The sequence below is a fragment of the Penicillium longicatenatum genome, assembly GCF_028827895.1.
Source record: "Penicillium longicatenatum strain IBT 33135 chromosome Unknown contig_6_segment0_segment0, whole genome shotgun sequence".
In the NCBI taxonomy this organism is placed as follows: domain Eukaryota; kingdom Fungi; phylum Ascomycota; class Eurotiomycetes; order Eurotiales; family Aspergillaceae; genus Penicillium; species Penicillium longicatenatum.
Window position 1 is genome coordinate 1,586,494 of NW_026643123.1, and position 16,301 is coordinate 1,602,794.

The 16,301-nt window shown below is 44.0% G+C and overlaps 7 protein-coding genes across 7 annotated transcripts; 5 read left to right on the top strand and 2 right to left on the bottom strand.

Annotated features, from left to right (window-relative positions):
* Nucleotides 1–2,554: 2,554 nt before the first annotated feature.
* Nucleotides 2,555–4,309, bottom strand: N7484_008785 (uncharacterized protein; the record flags this gene model as incomplete). Its single annotated transcript, XM_057119172.1, has 1 exon — nucleotides 2,555–4,309. The coding sequence occupies one exon, from the start codon at nucleotides 4,307–4,309 to the stop codon at nucleotides 2,555–2,557; it is 1,755 nt and encodes a 584-aa protein (XP_056968727.1).
* Nucleotides 4,310–5,097: 788 nt separating this feature from the next.
* Nucleotides 5,098–6,005, bottom strand: N7484_008786 (uncharacterized protein; the record flags this gene model as incomplete). Its single annotated transcript, XM_057119173.1, has 3 exons — nucleotides 5,098–5,217; nucleotides 5,287–5,465; nucleotides 5,489–6,005. Coding segments are annotated over 3 exons (816 nt in total), but the record flags the coding sequence as incomplete, so codon positions are not given.
* Nucleotides 6,006–7,966: 1,961 nt separating this feature from the next.
* N7484_008787 (CAZyme family GH18) lies at nucleotides 7,967–8,265 on the top strand (the record flags this gene model as incomplete). The annotated part of the gene is made up of 2 exons (XM_057119174.1): nucleotides 7,967–8,143; nucleotides 8,176–8,265. 2 exons carry the CDS (start codon nucleotides 7,967–7,969, stop codon nucleotides 8,263–8,265), a joined length of 267 nt encoding a protein of 88 aa, XP_056968729.1.
* Nucleotides 8,266–8,780: 515 nt separating this feature from the next.
* On the top strand, nucleotides 8,781–9,194 carry N7484_008788 (LysM peptidoglycan-binding domain-containing protein; the record flags this gene model as incomplete). The annotated part of the gene is made up of 2 exons (XM_057119175.1): nucleotides 8,781–8,859; nucleotides 8,905–9,194. 2 exons carry the CDS (start codon nucleotides 8,781–8,783, stop codon nucleotides 9,192–9,194), a joined length of 369 nt encoding a protein of 122 aa, XP_056968730.1.
* A 30-nt stretch (nucleotides 9,195–9,224) lies between these two features.
* N7484_008789 (Peptidoglycan-binding Lysin subgroup) lies at nucleotides 9,225–10,690 on the top strand (the record flags this gene model as incomplete). Its single annotated transcript, XM_057119176.1, is given in 5 exon segments — nucleotides 9,225–9,248; nucleotides 9,264–9,391; nucleotides 9,432–9,675; nucleotides 9,754–9,958; nucleotides 10,152–10,690. The coding sequence occupies 5 exon segments, from the start codon at nucleotides 9,225–9,227 to the stop codon at nucleotides 10,688–10,690; spliced, it is 1,140 nt and encodes a 379-aa protein (XP_056968731.1).
* A 480-nt stretch (nucleotides 10,691–11,170) lies between these two features.
* Nucleotides 11,171–11,883, top strand: N7484_008790 (Peptidoglycan-binding Lysin subgroup; the record flags this gene model as incomplete). Its single annotated transcript, XM_057119177.1, has 3 exons — nucleotides 11,171–11,193; nucleotides 11,283–11,473; nucleotides 11,585–11,883. The coding sequence occupies 3 exons, from the start codon at nucleotides 11,171–11,173 to the stop codon at nucleotides 11,881–11,883; spliced, it is 513 nt and encodes a 170-aa protein (XP_056968732.1).
* Nucleotides 11,884–13,287: 1,404 nt separating this feature from the next.
* N7484_008791 (catalase) lies at nucleotides 13,288–15,238 on the top strand (the record flags this gene model as incomplete). Its single annotated transcript, XM_057119178.1, has 9 exons — nucleotides 13,288–13,321; nucleotides 13,390–13,519; nucleotides 13,566–13,869; nucleotides 13,920–14,012; nucleotides 14,066–14,073; nucleotides 14,122–14,245; nucleotides 14,297–14,584; nucleotides 14,637–14,721; nucleotides 14,781–15,238. The coding sequence occupies 9 exons, from the start codon at nucleotides 13,288–13,290 to the stop codon at nucleotides 15,236–15,238; spliced, it is 1,524 nt and encodes a 507-aa protein (XP_056968733.1).
* Between the last annotated feature and the right edge of the window lie 1,063 nt (nucleotides 15,239–16,301).

Consider the following 16,301-nt stretch of genomic DNA (forward strand, 5'->3'; position numbering starts at 1 on the left):
GACAAGCTCATCAATTTCTGAATTGAAAGCCAAGTTGCCACCGTCAGCTTATACGAGCACTAAGAAGAAATGACGTATTTTCTCATGTTAAATGCCCGGACTTTAGGCGCCCAGCGGCAATAGAGTATCAATGGATAGGGGTCCCTGATGCTCCACCAAACTTGTGAAGATCTCCTAAGGCCTCCCAAGCCTATGGTGTCCGATAACAGCCTCGAGGCCGGATGATGTATTTTTGAGTTTTGGCCTAATTGATGCCTGAATTATGTCTGATTTTATAATATGGCTTATGTGCAGGCAATAGTGCACCGCCCGGGTGAGAATAGGGAAACGCCGCTTTAGTGTCGCGCAATCTGGGTGAGAAGGGCAAGTGCGCAATAGAGGGTGAGCCGGGTAAGAATCCTACGAGCCAGCGCGCTATCCGCACAGAGAAGGAGCTACGTAATACAAATTAGGGGAGATCATATGTAGTATCATGGCGTTGGAGAAGCACGGCATCATCTCATATTATTGAATGAAGAGATAATCTTCTCATTGTTATGTGGGAAGAAACATAAGTCGATAGAGTATTTAAAGTCGGAGTTGCATGAGTATCGCCGAGAAATCAGTTGTAGATTAATCATCAACTTCACTATGCTGATATAGATGCTTCCATTTTTGACCGATGCACATTGAGCTTTTTGCTTGAGAACGACTTTTAAATCCTGCTGGCATGGCCGTCTCTTGATCCCAAGTAGGCCCCATGCGAGAGATTACATATGCGCAGTCAGCAAAAAAGGCTCTTCGCGCAACAGAAAACTATTTGAAAGCAGGAAGAGTTCTGCCTTTGGTCTCTCCATCCGTAATTCTCAAGGAGCTTCGTGCGGCTGAAAGAGCGCGTATTATATTCTCAAAAAGATTGACAAAGCCCCCTTCGAAGTTGATGATTATTGCCATTTCAACCCATATTAGGCACTGCCCCCGATAGCAGGAAATTTGCCAGTCGATCACAAAGTACGTTGGCCTGTATGATGTCGTCGTTATTCAGACATATTGGCAGTGTGTTGAGAAAAAACGCGCTCCATAGGCCGTAAGCCATCTCAAAATATGCGCCAAAATTTGCAATGGCCAGTCACTTTTTCGGACAAACTGCACCGCGGTGTGATTTACGAAACTGATTTGTAGATGGGTTTTGTGCTCTTCTTGGCGTAAAATGTCAGTGTATCGGCCTCTCTCATTGATGGTAATCAGAGGTGAACAGAGTCTTTTTGCAAGACTAATGGAATCGAATACTTCCTCGCCAGAATTTGTGGCTTGAAAGACGATGTCTAGAACCTCGCGTAAAGCCAAGAGCCGTCCGCTGTAGCACGTAGTTTTTGAAAGACTCCTTGTCCTAGGGAGGTAGAATTGATGTTTTGAGAAAGGGAAATCCTCTTTTGGATATAGGCTACTATCGGCTGTCGTACATGTGATGGAAGGATGATCAACTCTCGCAACGATGATCCGATCTGTTTCCGGTAATGATTGAAAATGCTCATTAGATCAGGCTCTTCACGACTAGAGAGAAGCAGCCTGCAAGTGCGTTGGGATGCCTTCAACGAAGCATTCAATGCAGATGCAAGTAGATAACCATCATGGCATTCATCCAGAGCATCTAAAACGATAAAAAGCGGTCTTCCTTTACACCCGTTGATCAAAGCGTATTGAAAGGCATCTTTGAGTACGGAAAATGATTCCGCATGCTTTCTTCCGCTTTGCAAGCGTAAGTCATTAACCCACTCGAAAAGTTGATGGCTGCCATCTGCTGCAAGCAGTTGGGAAAGTAAAGTGAAAAGAACACGAATAGGATGTTTCTTGCTCTCATCTGTTCCTTTGCAGAAACAATAGAAGACATGACATTCCTTGTTTTTCATCAGATAACTGATAACAAAGGCAATGAGTGTAGACTTCCCACTGCCGGGTGCCCCGCCTAGTCGGAGATATTATGTCTCTTTGTTCGACATCAGAAACGTATTCAGTGCATGTGTTTGAAAAGCCCAGTGGCAGCTTCCATCCACGTATTCGCTTTCGTGATAAGATAAGTCATCCTTGATATTAGCAGGAGAAAGCCATCGGTGAACATGAAATCGATGGTCGCCCGATCCTAGAATGATCATGAGTGATTACTGACCGGGACAATTTTTGAGCAAGGCAAGTTATAGAGAGCTGATGATGAGATGGGAAATGGGTTGAATAAAAACTCACCGGTTTGATACCTGCCAGCAGGTGTACATACACTGTCTGTTTATATGTAAGACAAGACGGACGCCCGTACCAATCATGGCAAAGTTCTCTCCACTCAGTCTGAAGGCCGCCTTCTCCCAATGTAGGGAGAAAGCCAACGCAGCTTTTATCTGGACCCTCCAGGTGATACCGATGGCATGAGACAGCGTCCTGTTCCGTCGATTTTTATCCTTTGGATATTAATCTCGGTACTAAATTCTAATATTGCCATCGGTAACTAAGCTAGCGAATATCCAGCAGATAATACTCGAACATCAAAGGGACTGACTGTATTCGACATATCGAAACCTGCATACTACCAATCCATGGGCTCTATACGGCGTGAAAGCTTATCCCGAAGTTCCTCATCGTCATACAAAAGACCAGTATCCGCACCTGGGTAGGAGAAGTCAAGTTCATCTTTTAACTTCTGTGCAGTCTCAGTTGAGAGCCACATGTATCTCTCCACCATTCCCGCACTCGCTAGTCCGCCTCCATATGTACCTGGAGTATCTTCGTGTTCATTTCCACATTGATATTGTCCATACACGATCTCCATGTCATAGTAGCTGACAGTGTGATCAGTGAGAGAATCTCTAGGCTCCAGATCAGTCTGTAAGCCTGGTGCAGTGCGATCAAAGTCCTTGAAGTCGCGGAAATTCGGGGGGGTTATGTTGTGCTCCTTTATGATTTTCTCAAGGTATTGTAGGTAGAATGGATTTTCACTTCGCCTGGCAGCCACATACAAGGATTTGGTGTAGGGGGGCTTCAAAAGTCGGAATATCGATTCGTAATCACATATTATACAAGTGGTCGCAATTTGATGTCCCATGGACGGACACTTTCGAACTAGATCAATTAAAGTGTTCTTAGAGGGCTTCACAGGCCCCCATATAACCCACGGGAGGCAGTCTGAATCATTGTCAATACCAGAGATATCATTGTTCATGATCATACGGGCATTAATCGCAGTATGAATCTCTCTGCACTCCTGTTCATTGCCTTGACCAAGCAATTTACCGGGGAGGATAGCCCGTCCAGGGTTTGTTTCCAACTGATAGGCCCACCATCTGGCGAAGCTTGTACTGTGATAAATACCACGAAGAATACAATTGTATTCAAGTTTGGTTCTCAGCCTACGTGGGTGCATTAGTCGACTGTATCGATCCACATTGCCCTCCCACGCAGCCATCTGTGTCTGAAGACGCTTTTCGAGAAATGGGAGATCAGGCGGAAGAGGCATCCACAATTGATCGGACTGGCCTGGGCCCAGTTTAGCGTAGTCCTCCAATCCGCTGATATCCTCCAAGCTGATATCTTGCAAGCCGATAAATCCGTCTTCCTCGATGTCAATATCATCAGCAGTTGTCTCTGGTAAATTTTTACCAGGGTAAACTCGCTGCCCCAAAGCCCATCGGGGCTTCATATCGCCATTCAGAAACGCAGGTGTTCGTGGGGTTTCAAGAACAGATCGAGAGAAATCTTCCATAACAACATATCGTTGGGGGGCAGACATGATAATCTTGTAGATTTCGGCGTCCTTGTCTTTGTCAACTTCCCGGGATTCTTCCGCAATAGAAACATCAGGCAAAAGGTCCAATTCTTTGTAAAGATCTGTATAGCATGCTGCAGCACACGCTCGGCCGACTTGATACCGCATAGACGGATACTGACGGGCAACTTCGCGATATGTTTCTTCTGAGGCAAGGTCGGGATACCATATACAGTACGGCTGAGTGGCGGGATGTTGCATATCGGGGATTATATCACTCATTATCAGGCGAGCATTGCGGGCGCGGGAGAATTGATAGCCATAGTCGCCGGAGCACAGCTCAATAATTGCGGGGCTTGTTGCGAATTGAAGTGAATCACGAATCCCACGAATGACTGCTCTCCGATGCCAAAACGAACTTAGATCAACGGGGACATCCTCCCCCTTTATTGCCCAAGCACATTGATCGGTGTCGCATGCAGGTATAGGTTTGCCGGAAGAGTCAGTTGCCTGCCTTTTCGGTAGAACGATATTGTATTGGCTCATAAGGCTGATGCCAGAATGTTCGGTAGCCGCCATTAGGAAATAATATGGGCAGTGCTGCCAGTGGCGCTGGTGCTGCGTGCAGTGACAAGTGGGGAAAATGAAGTTCAATGTTGAGGAAAAGGAAGACAGGATTATGCTTCGACCAGCAAGGATTTATAGGCGAAGTACTCCGTAGATCGCACTATTATTTGATTTGCATTAGTTTATTTCCCGCCCTTTTTTTTTTTTTTTCTTTTCCTTCTCATTCTCCACTCAGCTTGGTGCAGTGGTGCCCCGCCACATGCGACGGGAACTGTACCGTAAACTTACCATAAACTTACAAGCTCATACACAAACTGGGCTGTATATGAACTCATGGACAAGTTCCAAGTTCCAAGGTTAAGTACCACTGATTCTCATTCGAAACTAGTAATATCATTCCAACCAATCCTTTCAAAATTTTCTCAAAATTAAATCCCCCCAGTAAAAGTACCAAAAAAAAAAAAAAAAAAAAAAGCCTACTCTCCATAGATGCCCCTGACACTAAACAGAAATCGCGGTTTCCAGTGAGGCAGATTCCATACTGGCCATCACTACAGATTTTGGATAATATGTAATAAACGGTTCACGATAGCTTCGAAATTACACTCATTTGCACCTCCTGGGTCCTGAATGAGGACTATCTTACATGTGTACGTGGTAGACGGTGATCTATCGTTTTGGTGTGGGTTCTGCTAGCTAATTCCGACTACTTAGTAACACTGATCGTGCAACTTGAAAGCTAGTATGAAACATTATGTATTTCCCAGTTTACCAAGTATGAACGTCAAATCTCTCGAGGATCAACGCTCATCTATCCAAGATTTATCCTCCCAAGCGGCGATCTCTTGCCAATGGCTCCTACTCGAGCCGCTCGCCGGAGGACCATTGGTACTGGGTAAAACGTCCCCAAGCTCATTGGCCTATGTATCAACATGTAGTTAGTACCTCTAGAGCTTATAAGATGACCCCTTGAAAGAAGTGAAACTCACCCAGGTCTGAAAATCAACTCCACTTTCAAGGTTCTTCCCTTTAATTTTCGCGGTGTTGAGTGGATCTTCAAAGGTTGCTGGAAAGTTGATTGTTTGGTATTTGGATATCTTGTCTTCACCTGGAACTCCGGTGTCTGCGTCGTCCACGGTCGTAACAGTGGTACGGATTGAATGGCCATCTTTCTTTTTTGGAGATTCCAACCATCGTCTCTGGATAGATGCTGGATCAGCCACTGATTTGTCGAGGCTTTCCTGAGAGATATCATTCGTTGACTAATCGTGTTGGCGCGATCAAGACGTTCGGAAATGCCCTCAATACTAGACTTCTTCGCATCATCTCTGATAGCCGCCACCTTTTCCGTGACTTTCTCAATGAATCGAGTATGGATTTGATTGCTTCCACCTGTCTTGAGGTAAGGGTTAACTTCCTTCATCTCAATTGGCCCATTGAGATGTTTATCAGTCAACTCCTGTTCCGCTCTCACAAGATCATCCTCAGAATCTGGCGCAGTTATGTCAGGATGAGGCACGACTGCCGTATTTTTGCCCTCCAATCTTATCATGAATTCAGGATAATCAAGAGGATAATATGTCGCCTTCGCCGTGGCCCCAACAGTTATCACATGTCGATTATCTAGCCCGGCCGCGATAAGTTCTTTTCCGTCCTTCTTCAAACGGAAAGGAAGTATGAGCTTTTGTTTGTAGTAACCCTCAAGATTACTATATTGAAATACCGAAAACTTATGGACAGCTGGAATATTTGCTAGATGCTCTGAGAAGGCGAAAATCTCTCGGCGATAACGTACCCAATGATTTTATAGGCCTCCCACAAAAACAGCCTTTCCTAAGTATGAGCACGATCATTGAGCCCGTTATCAGTGATACCTAGAATAGTGGCCGGGGCTCTTCGTTGGTGTGTGTGCAAATGATTATGAGAACCGGAATGGGCTGTATAACTTAGGCTCGTAAACTGAACAAGCCACACTATAACAAGGCCCAGGATAGAGAACCCAGGCACCCGGGAGAGCATCTTGATAATCCCAGAGTTTTGATTGATCGGGGGAAAAGGTTTTCAAAAAGAGAGCTCAGTTAATTCAAAAAAAAAAAACGCAGACATAACAGGCTCTCAAGTTCTTTTATGGGACACTACTTTCCTACCTTTCCCAAATGAACAGTCCGAGCATACTAATTTCTCCCTGTACTCCGTACCGCGAGATATTGTCAAAAATTCGGTCTCTTGGCAAATCCACGCCGATCCTGCTATTCCATATACTCCCGAGCCGTGGCCTTGGGAAATTTACCAAACTATGGAAGCGAAGCTGTATTGTATCATGTACGTGCAAGGCTGGGACGCCAAGACATATTACAATTGGTGCTCACGGCTAAGCTAGCATTAGCGCTAAATTAGTTCTTTGGGTTGGGTTTCATGTTTCTAAACTCGATAGTATTTTGCAAAATCTGCACGGCGGGATACTTGACCGGGGGGCTTCCTCTTCTTGGCATTCCACGAGGCTGAGTAGCTTGAATGTACGGCGTACAGCTTTGGATATGGAATTAGCGTCAAGCTCTCCAAGTGTATCATTTATGTATCAATCATTGATGGCATTTACTGATTCACCAGAAGAGAAATTCCCGATAAGAGAGGGGAGGCATAGTATGGAAATTAACTGAAGTACATACTCCCCTAAATGAGAATGAGTTTCTTCAAGTTCAGCCTTGATGTGAGAGAATTATATGTAAATTCAGATGTCTTAGGTTCATTTGGCCCCCGGGGCCATAACCCAGCGAACACGAAAATAGCCCGTGCGGAAAATCTTAAGATTCTCAATCAGCTGCTGGTACATGAAGTGTAAAAAATGCCCCAGAGGCTTGGGGCCGCGGGAAGGGTCCGTTGGAAGGGTCCAAACAATGCTTCCAGGGTCAGCAATTCGCGCACTAGAGACTCCGCCGTCTTCTAATTGGCTCGTCTAAAAGGAAAATTTACTACCCTGGAGATCGATAAGGGGGGGGGAAATTTGGGACCGGCATTGGGGGCCATTCTCGGACCCACTCAGAGATTGATAATAATACAGCGCGAGGCTGTGAGGCTGTATCATAAGATTTTTTAGACCCATGCTCGGCAAAGCTTGCATGCAGGGCCTAGTACTGTGCCGTCTTGATCTTGGAAGCGAAGATTGCATTGTCAAGCCTGAAGTAGTCGTCTCCAGATGTCCACTCAGCCCCTGACTAGGACCCTGACTACGGAGTAGGACCCTGACTACATGGACCCTGCTGGTAGCGCCTAGTAAAATTACATTACTACCGAGATACAACAAGCTAGTAATTTAGGAAAAAGCACAAGAAATCTAGAATTAATGAAACGAACCTCCGTACTCCATAGTGATATCCGCTTCTTAGTGGTAATATTGTAATTAACTGTTACTAGCTTCACCAAATCCTGTCAAGGTGTGACACACGGGAACTCATGGGCTCCGAGGATGCTCCGTCCCACATCGGTTCAAGTTCGTGGTCTGCAAACTTGTGAGTGGCCATTCAATAACGAAGTATAAGTATTTGAAATCTACCTATATTGTGGGTAGTGATGGGTATATCTTAAGATCATCTCCACTGTCCTTTCAAGTTCCTTTTCATTTTCCAACTATCATATCGCCTAGGCAGTCTTTCTCTTCATTCTTTCATGATGAAGACTGCCATAGGGGCTTTCGTTCCTTTCCTCTCTTTGAATTTCCTCATTACCCTTCCTTCTCTTACCCATGCCTCGCCCAACAAGTTGGCAAGCTCAGGTGTCTTGCCTGCTCCAGGTTGTCCAGAGTTCTGCTTAGTTGTTGGTTCAAATCCGAGTAACTGGACCTGGATTGTTGACTAAAGTTATTTGAGTATCTGTGCTAGCCAATCCTATTTGACTACCATATTGACCGGGACTCGAGCTCTAACTTGGTTGTACGCTCTTGTGCTATCCTCGAGCCTTTCCCCGAGTAATCTCAAACCTCGAGTTTATAAGAAATGAAATGGAGCAATGTTAATAGCAATGATTCAGAAGCCGTCGAGCAGTCATTGGTTATATCGAAGTCTTGCGGGGCATCCCAGCAAACTTCAGATGTTAACGTTTAGGTGGGCCCTACTGGTGCTATTAAGGCTACTAAGGATTCCAATACCGCAATCAAGAATCTAGCATCCTACATGACCAATGCTGCCTCATGTGGCACTACCATACTTATATCAAAGGCTGGGGTCTCTATGGCTGCGCTTTATGCCGGTGTAGATGTCTATCAAAGCGCTATTGGATCATACCTTCTCGACTTCAAGAAGCAATTTAAAGCTGGATCCTAGATAATCCAATCCTGCGACTCGAGCTTAAAGCGAGACAATACCATTGGTGTTTATATTATGAACTCATTGGATGATCTAGAAGATATCGATCACGCCTTATAGACATGGTCCAAGGGTAGCTGCCTTACTCGGACGGTCATGACTCGATCCAATCAAAGACTACCATGCTTAGTGTCTCTGAAGTCAGCAAGCGATTAGATATGTCTTCATCGCTCGGAGGTTTCCTAGCCCCTCGTGCTGATTGTAGGACCATCGAAGTCAACTAAGGAGATGGTTGTGCGTCATTAGCAAGCCGCTGTGGTATATTAGGAAACGATTTCGATAAGTACAACACCGGTACTGGTCTTTGTAGTAATTTGAAAGTTAAGCAACGTGTTTACTGCTCAGCGGGATCTCTGCCAGATATCATCCCTAAGAAGCAGTTAGATGGCACTTGTGGCACTTATACTATCCAGACGGACGACAACTGTGCTGATATCGCGGCTCATTTTGGTATTACCCAAGATGATATCTATGACCTCAACGAAGATACTTGGGGGTGGGCTGGCTGTGGCACGAACGATCTCAAACCAGATTAAGTCATCTATTTAAGTGAGGGTAATACTCCCATGCCGTCTCCATTGAGTAATGCTGTTTGTGGTCCTTAGGTGCCTAGTACCAAAGCTCCGTCAGGAGGTTATACTGGTTGGAATCTTACTAAGCTCAACCCTTGTCCCCTAAATGCTTATTGCTTAGGTTGGGGCTTCTGTGGCACCACAGATAAATTCTGTACCGAGTCACCCGCCAAGACAAAAGCCCTAGGGGCCTTTTTAAAGTGGCAAAAATGGATGTATCTCCAACTGTGGCATAGATATCGTCAACAATGATGACGCTCTGGACAATTTCTACCATGTTGCTTACTTTAAAGTCTTCAACCTCAAGCGCGAGTGTCTGAATATGGACGTTAATAAAATCAGCGATACATCCTTGACCCATGTGCACTTCGCGTTTGCTGGATTGACTGCTGATTTTGATATTTCCTTTAACACCGATAAGTACGAATCGCAGTTTGAAAAATTCGTCAAAAATGATGCATCTTATAAAAAGATTCTTTCGTTTAGAGGTTGGGCTGAGTCAACATCCGCCTTAACTTTCTAGCGTTACCGTGATGTCGTTAAGTCTGGAAATCGTGAGAAGTTTGCTAAGAATATCAAGGCGTTCTTTGAGAAATATGATGGACTAGACGGTATCGACTTTGACTGGGAGTATCCTGGAGCCACTGATATCCCTGGCGTACCTGCAGGTTCCGATAGTGACGACGATAATTACCTTAGTTTCTTGAAGTTGATGAAGAGCACCATTAGTGATAAGTCCCTTTTAATAACTCTACCTGCTTCATATTGGTACCTGAAGACATTCCTAATCGCTAAAATATCTAACTATGTTTTATACTTTATCTATATGACTTATGACCTTTATGGCTAATGGGGTGAGTTTATAAATATCATGCTAAGTTCTTTGTCGATGAAGCTCACTAACGATAAAAAATTGAATAGATTATAATAATGCCTACGCAGATAAGGGCTGCCCCAGCGGAGACTGTCTTCGATCGCATGTCAATAAGACCGAGACTATAAACTCTCTTGCGATGATCACTAAGGCTGGTGTGCCTGCAAGCAAGATTTTTGTTGGAGTTTCAAGCTACGGTCGTAGCTTTGGTATGGTCGACCTAACCTGTACTGGTCCTATGTGTAAATACGGTGGCGGTTTTGATGTTTCCACTACCGAGGCTGGAACTTATACCAACACTTCTGGCTATATCTTAAACGCCGAGCTTAATCTTATCATACAAGGTGTGGACTCGAATGCTACTAATTATAAGGGCCGCACGTGGTATGATGAGGATTCCGCTTCAGATATAATGGTCTATGGTACTAAAGGCGAAATCACTACTTGGGTGGCATATATGTCCGATGACACTAAGGAGGCACGCATTGATTGGGTTAAAGGACTTAACTTTGGAGGCGTCACTGATTGGGCTATCGACCTTCAAAAATTGAACTTGGGTGTTGACCCTGACTCCGATGAAGCTTAGGACCTTGATCTTCCCGCTCTACCTATAGGATGTTCTTCTGACGATTAGCTGGATAATCTGGAGGACTTGCGGAATAACATTGATAAGATTGGTTTAGGCTACCGGGCCTAGGCTGTTGTTTGGGTTTTGATCAAAATTCTTCCTAGCATCCTAGATAACTATCAAAGTGTAGCTAATAATTATGATGAATAAGTGAGATTCAAACCCCTCATGGTGCTTTCGCATTTAAGCTAATATACCTCTAGTTTAAATACTATGCTGAATGGGTTAGAAACGGCATCGATGATTCATTGCCACTCTTTATATGGAGTGATAGAGAAAATTATATAGACTGCAAATGGCCATCTATATCGGATGGCAGTGGTGATGCGGCCTGTATAGAAATGCACGTCCTAGAAGGATAATCAGGATAAGGTGAAGTTAGTATCACATATATAGTACGTGATGAAGATGGGTTTCATAAAGCCCTTTAAGCCGACTATGGAATTGAGAAGGACTGGATTGTATGGAAAGACATATACGCAGACCCTGAGAATTCTCTTACCTATCCTCCTTGTCCTAGCCTTACTAAAGACTGTAAACCTTGCACTAGCCATGGCGTGACTTACCACAACTGGCCAGTAAAGGCTGCGGACGATGACATCGATGTTCCTAATCTCAAGGACATCATCGACACTGCAGTACCTAACATTACGACACTTCAAGATGTTATTCTTGGAAGTTTCATAGAGATGCGTATCGGGGCCATGGATGCTTTGGATGAAGACGTCGCTACCGCGCTTAGTATGCCCGTTTTTATGATTGTAGACATAACTGAATAAATGAAGAACATCACGAAAATCGGTAAAGAACAGGAAAAAGCTAATCATGATGCTAAAATCAGTTTCATCTTAGACATTGTCAGCATTGTTCTTATAATCATTCCGTTCGCTAGAGAGGCAGTCGATGCGATTGGTGGCGTGGCGAACGTTGCCCGTGCGGCTTATGTTGTCGGCGAGGCTAGTAACGTAGCTCTTTCTATCTATGATATTGTGAACAACCCATCTTCAGCTCCCTTCGCCATCCTTAGTCTAGTCATGGGAGCCGATGCCTCGGTCGTTAGCAAGGCTAGCAAGACGACTTTCACCAAAGCTGCCGTTTTCCGGACAGCGATGACCGAGGACACTCTGAGCTCCTTCAGCAAAGAGTTCTAGGCGAATGATGCGATCGTACAGGACATTATTAAAGCTTGTAAAAAGGCTTGATGCTCATGTTGTGGAACAATGCTAGCGGTTTCTATCTCGAGTCGGGCAAACTAATTAGTCATAGAAATATCACTACTTGAACTTTTCCTTTTCCAAATAGCAATATCACCCACTCTTTATGTAAAAAATAGTGCGAGAAATGATGCCAGTGCTTGATGAGACACGGAGTTTCAGTGGGTCGGACTCTGACTTTGAACATTTGAAGAGCAGAGGTGCCTGGGGCGTACTAGAACCTCGGAAGCACCTCTTACTTTCTCGTCTCTCCCTTCGGAGTAGATCAAACAGAGTTACTAGTATCTTCACACTCCACATCTCATTCGTGTTTCTTCAATCTTCCAATTCAAGTGATGCTCTCCAAGATGGTGCAAGGGTGTGTAAGAGTCGAGTAAGCGTGTCTAAGGCAATTAAATATACTTATTTTATTTAAGTAGCTTTAGGTAGTTATATATATTCTAGCTTTTATTTTTAATATAGTAGTCTATTTAATCTATATAAATATAATTAGATCTAGCAGTTTGAGTTATTCCTGGAACTATTGCGTTAGGCTAGACTTCTATTACTTTAATTTCATGGACTAACGTGTGATCATAGGGACTATAAAGCGGCCACTATAAGCTATTAAGGAAAGGGATGGGCCGGGTGACGGACATACGGGTAAGAAATTAAAGAAGAAGCATGCCGAGAAACGCAAGGTAAAGGGAATTTCTGATAACGAGTCAGAGTAGAATTTGGAAAATAATTCTTGTAAGATAGACACCAACTGGATAGTCATTTTGAATTCGAACTTCAAGGAAATGCGCGCGCAACGCGCGCGCCCTCACGACTTGTCTACAGTAATCCCTTTTTTTGTTTCTGTTATTAAAAACTAAGAGTTTCGTGACTAAAAGACTGGATCAAAGGTTGATGTCTAGAACTATTCGCTTCCTTCCCGTTAGTGTACGCACCTCGTTATATTTTGAGGCCGGGTGGATATGGGCGGGCATCGATACAATGACGTCGACGACATCTTTAACATCTGTAATAAAAATCCAATTTAGCTTTTTGATCAAAAAGCTTAACTTAACCAAGTCCCGCCGGGTTTTCAACAAAGACCAATGGATCGAATTTCATTTCCAATTATCCGTTCTGGATGGCCTTCTGTTATGTTATGCGAACGGTCAATGACGTAATACATCTAACACATGGAGTGATTATAGTAACCACTCAGCTAACTCACCAGCAGCTGATATTTGGGAGGAAAGACTAAATAGCTGTATGGTTATGACGCCTATAAAATTTAAACAAGAGCCCACGTTTAATGTTCAAGTTCAATGAATCTTTAATTGCAGAAGCTTTATCATCTCACATCTAATCATGTCCGCAGACAAATATTATACCCTTGCTGAAGGTGAGTGAAGCAAATAAGAAAGAATTGCCTGAATTGCCTTCATTTTCCTAGCTCACCAAGACAAAAAGGATGCCCCTTTGCAAGCAATAGCACAGCAGTGCTTATGCGAAACAGAGATGGAGGGGGTCTCGGACTCCTCCAAGATACGCAGCTCATCGAGACATTGGCGCATTTCTCGCGGGAGAGGATTCCGGAGCGGTAAATCGCTATTATAAGAAGTTTCGTGTATTAGCTGACACTGTAGGGGATTGAAAGAGTTGTTCATGCCAAAGCTGTTGGGTAAGGCTCAAAGAGGTTTCTTCGCAGATCAAGTCCTAATCAACATTCCCATTCATAGCGCGTACGGAGAATTCGAAGCCACCGCCGATTGCTCTGACCTGACATGTGCCAGCTTTCTCAGTGAAGTTGGCAAAAAAACCCCTGTTCTACTTCGTGTCTCTACTGTCGGTCCCGAAGCAGGCTCGGCTGATACTTCTCGAGATGTTCATGGATGGGGCATGAAACTCTATACTGATGAAGGCAACCTTGATTGGGTTTTCAATAACACCGTGAGATTACTAAAGTCCATCGATAAGTCCCCTACTTATATCAAATTCAGCCTGTTTTCTTTATTCGTGACCCTATTAAGTTCCCCTCCATGAATCGCTCTCACAAGAGACACCCACAGACCCACCTTCCCGATGCGAATATGGTAAGTTCAAGTGATCCAGCTCAAGTTATATAACAAGACTGACATGACTTTAGTTCTGGGAGTAGGTCCAGGTAGCTTTATTTACCTCTTCATCGCTTACATGATATAGTTTCCATGTGGGCAATCCTGAAGGAATCCACCAGCTCCTGGTTCTTTTCAGTGACCGTGGAACTCCCCAATCTATCCGCTTCCTGAACTCCTATAGTGGTCACACATACAAGTTTACTCAAAAGGTTCGACTTCCAGCATATGACTTCTCACATTAGCTAAGCCTATGGATCTAGGATGGCTCTTTCAAATATATCAAAATTCACGTGAAAACCCGACAAGGAGTCAAGAACTTCAGTCAAGAAGAAGCTACCAAAATTGCTGGTGAAGACCCAGATTACATGATTCGAGACATGTTTGAAGCTATTGAGAGAAAAGACTACCCTGTTTGGGATGTCTTTGTACAGGTTATGGATCCCTCAGAGGCGGAAAACTATCGTTGGAATATCTTCGATATGACCAAAGTTTGGCCACATGAAGACTTCCCGTTGAGAAATATCGGCAAGCTTACCCTGAACCGGAACGTATGTTACCCCTTGTGATATATTGATATGTTGATTTTTGACTTTTTTACAGCCTGGTAATTATTTCGCCGATATTGAACAAGCAGCATTCTCCCCATCTAATATGGTGCCTGGGTTTGCTGCTTCTGCTGATCCAGGTTAGTCGCCCACGAGGGTTCGAAAAGGAAGAATTGAATCTCACTTCTATTCCCTCTAGTCCTTCAAGCACGACTGTTTGCTTATCCGGATGCGGCTCGTTATCGTCTTGGTGTCAACTACCAGCAACTTCCAACCAACGCAGCCAAGGCACCTGTTTATTGCCCATTTGAGAGAGATGGTAGAATGAGATTCGATGGAAACTATGGAGGGGATCCAAATTATGTGAATTCTTCTCTTCAGCCAACAAGGTTCTATCCCGAAGTCAAGGGAGTAAGCCCAAATGTGCTGAGCTTGCATACTGAGCACGAGAAGTGGGTAGGTGAGGTCACCACCTACACCAGTCACATGAAGGAAGATGATTTTGTTCAGCCTGCTGCTTTGTGGGAAGTCATCGGCCGTGAACCTGGACATCAAGACCGAACTATCGAAAACATTGCTCAGAGTGTTAAAGAGGTCAAATCACCCAAGTTGCGAGATGGAGTATACGGTTTGTCTCACCCTTTAAGTAGTGCGTGATGGAAACTGACCCTTTCATAGATCTTTTTAGTCTAGTCAGCCTGGACCTCGGGACTAGAATCAAGCGTGCGACCGAGGCCTTAATCAAAAAATGAGGAGGTCTTCATAAACTTCATCAGTTATATATATTTCCTAGAAGTATTTTGACTTTTGACACGCAAAATGGAAAATGGTTTTCATCAATTCGATGTATTTTGGTCCCAGTAAATGCTTACACCACGGTATCCTTAGGCCCACATTCATCGTCTTGTAATCTAGTGTATCAAATACTCGCACGACAAACTTCCTAAAGTTGCACCATTTTACCACGCGAAAACTGTCAATATGCTAAGCAACTAATAAAAGATGGTCTTCTAACCCGTATGTTGCCCTACACAGATTGTCAAGTATGATTATCTGTCAGAGCAATGTAACGCGAGAAGTGCAGTGCCAGCACCGAAAATAAAGTCAAATTCAATCTCCTTTATATATAGCCGCCATCATGACTTGCTGCATAGTATGTAATTGATACAAGGGGATTGATTAGAGGTAGTCTTTAATGATCTCGGCCGTATTTGAGAACTGAAAATATTTTTCTGCCTATTCAGGCTATATATCCCCTCAATGATGCCGGGAAAATTAGTCCAGTGATTTCCATATTTCGGTATGGTAGAAGACACTTCATAAGCGTCTCGATATGACTCCCAGTGAGACTCAATAAAGGCACGTTTGATCTATATGTGCATATGGTGTATGGGTAGTTGAAAAGAAGAATTAATGGATTATATAGTGAACAGGGGTTAAGAATAATATTAGATTGTGTGAAAACTATCTATTAACTGGCGCTGTGCTGTCCCCGTATTAGGCAAGCATGTGATCCGAGCAAGTCAAAGTTTGACGTTTCCCAATGACAGCGGCGTATCATTAACTAAATCCCAACAGCTCGGATATTCCAATGATTTATGTCTACACTTCACCCAAGCACCACACTCTTTATGTGAGTCCATTGGCGGAAGGCTCGTCTCGAGTGATTGACGGCAAGCAGCCCCCCTTCCCCTCGAGCCCTCAGTATTCATAGCAAGGC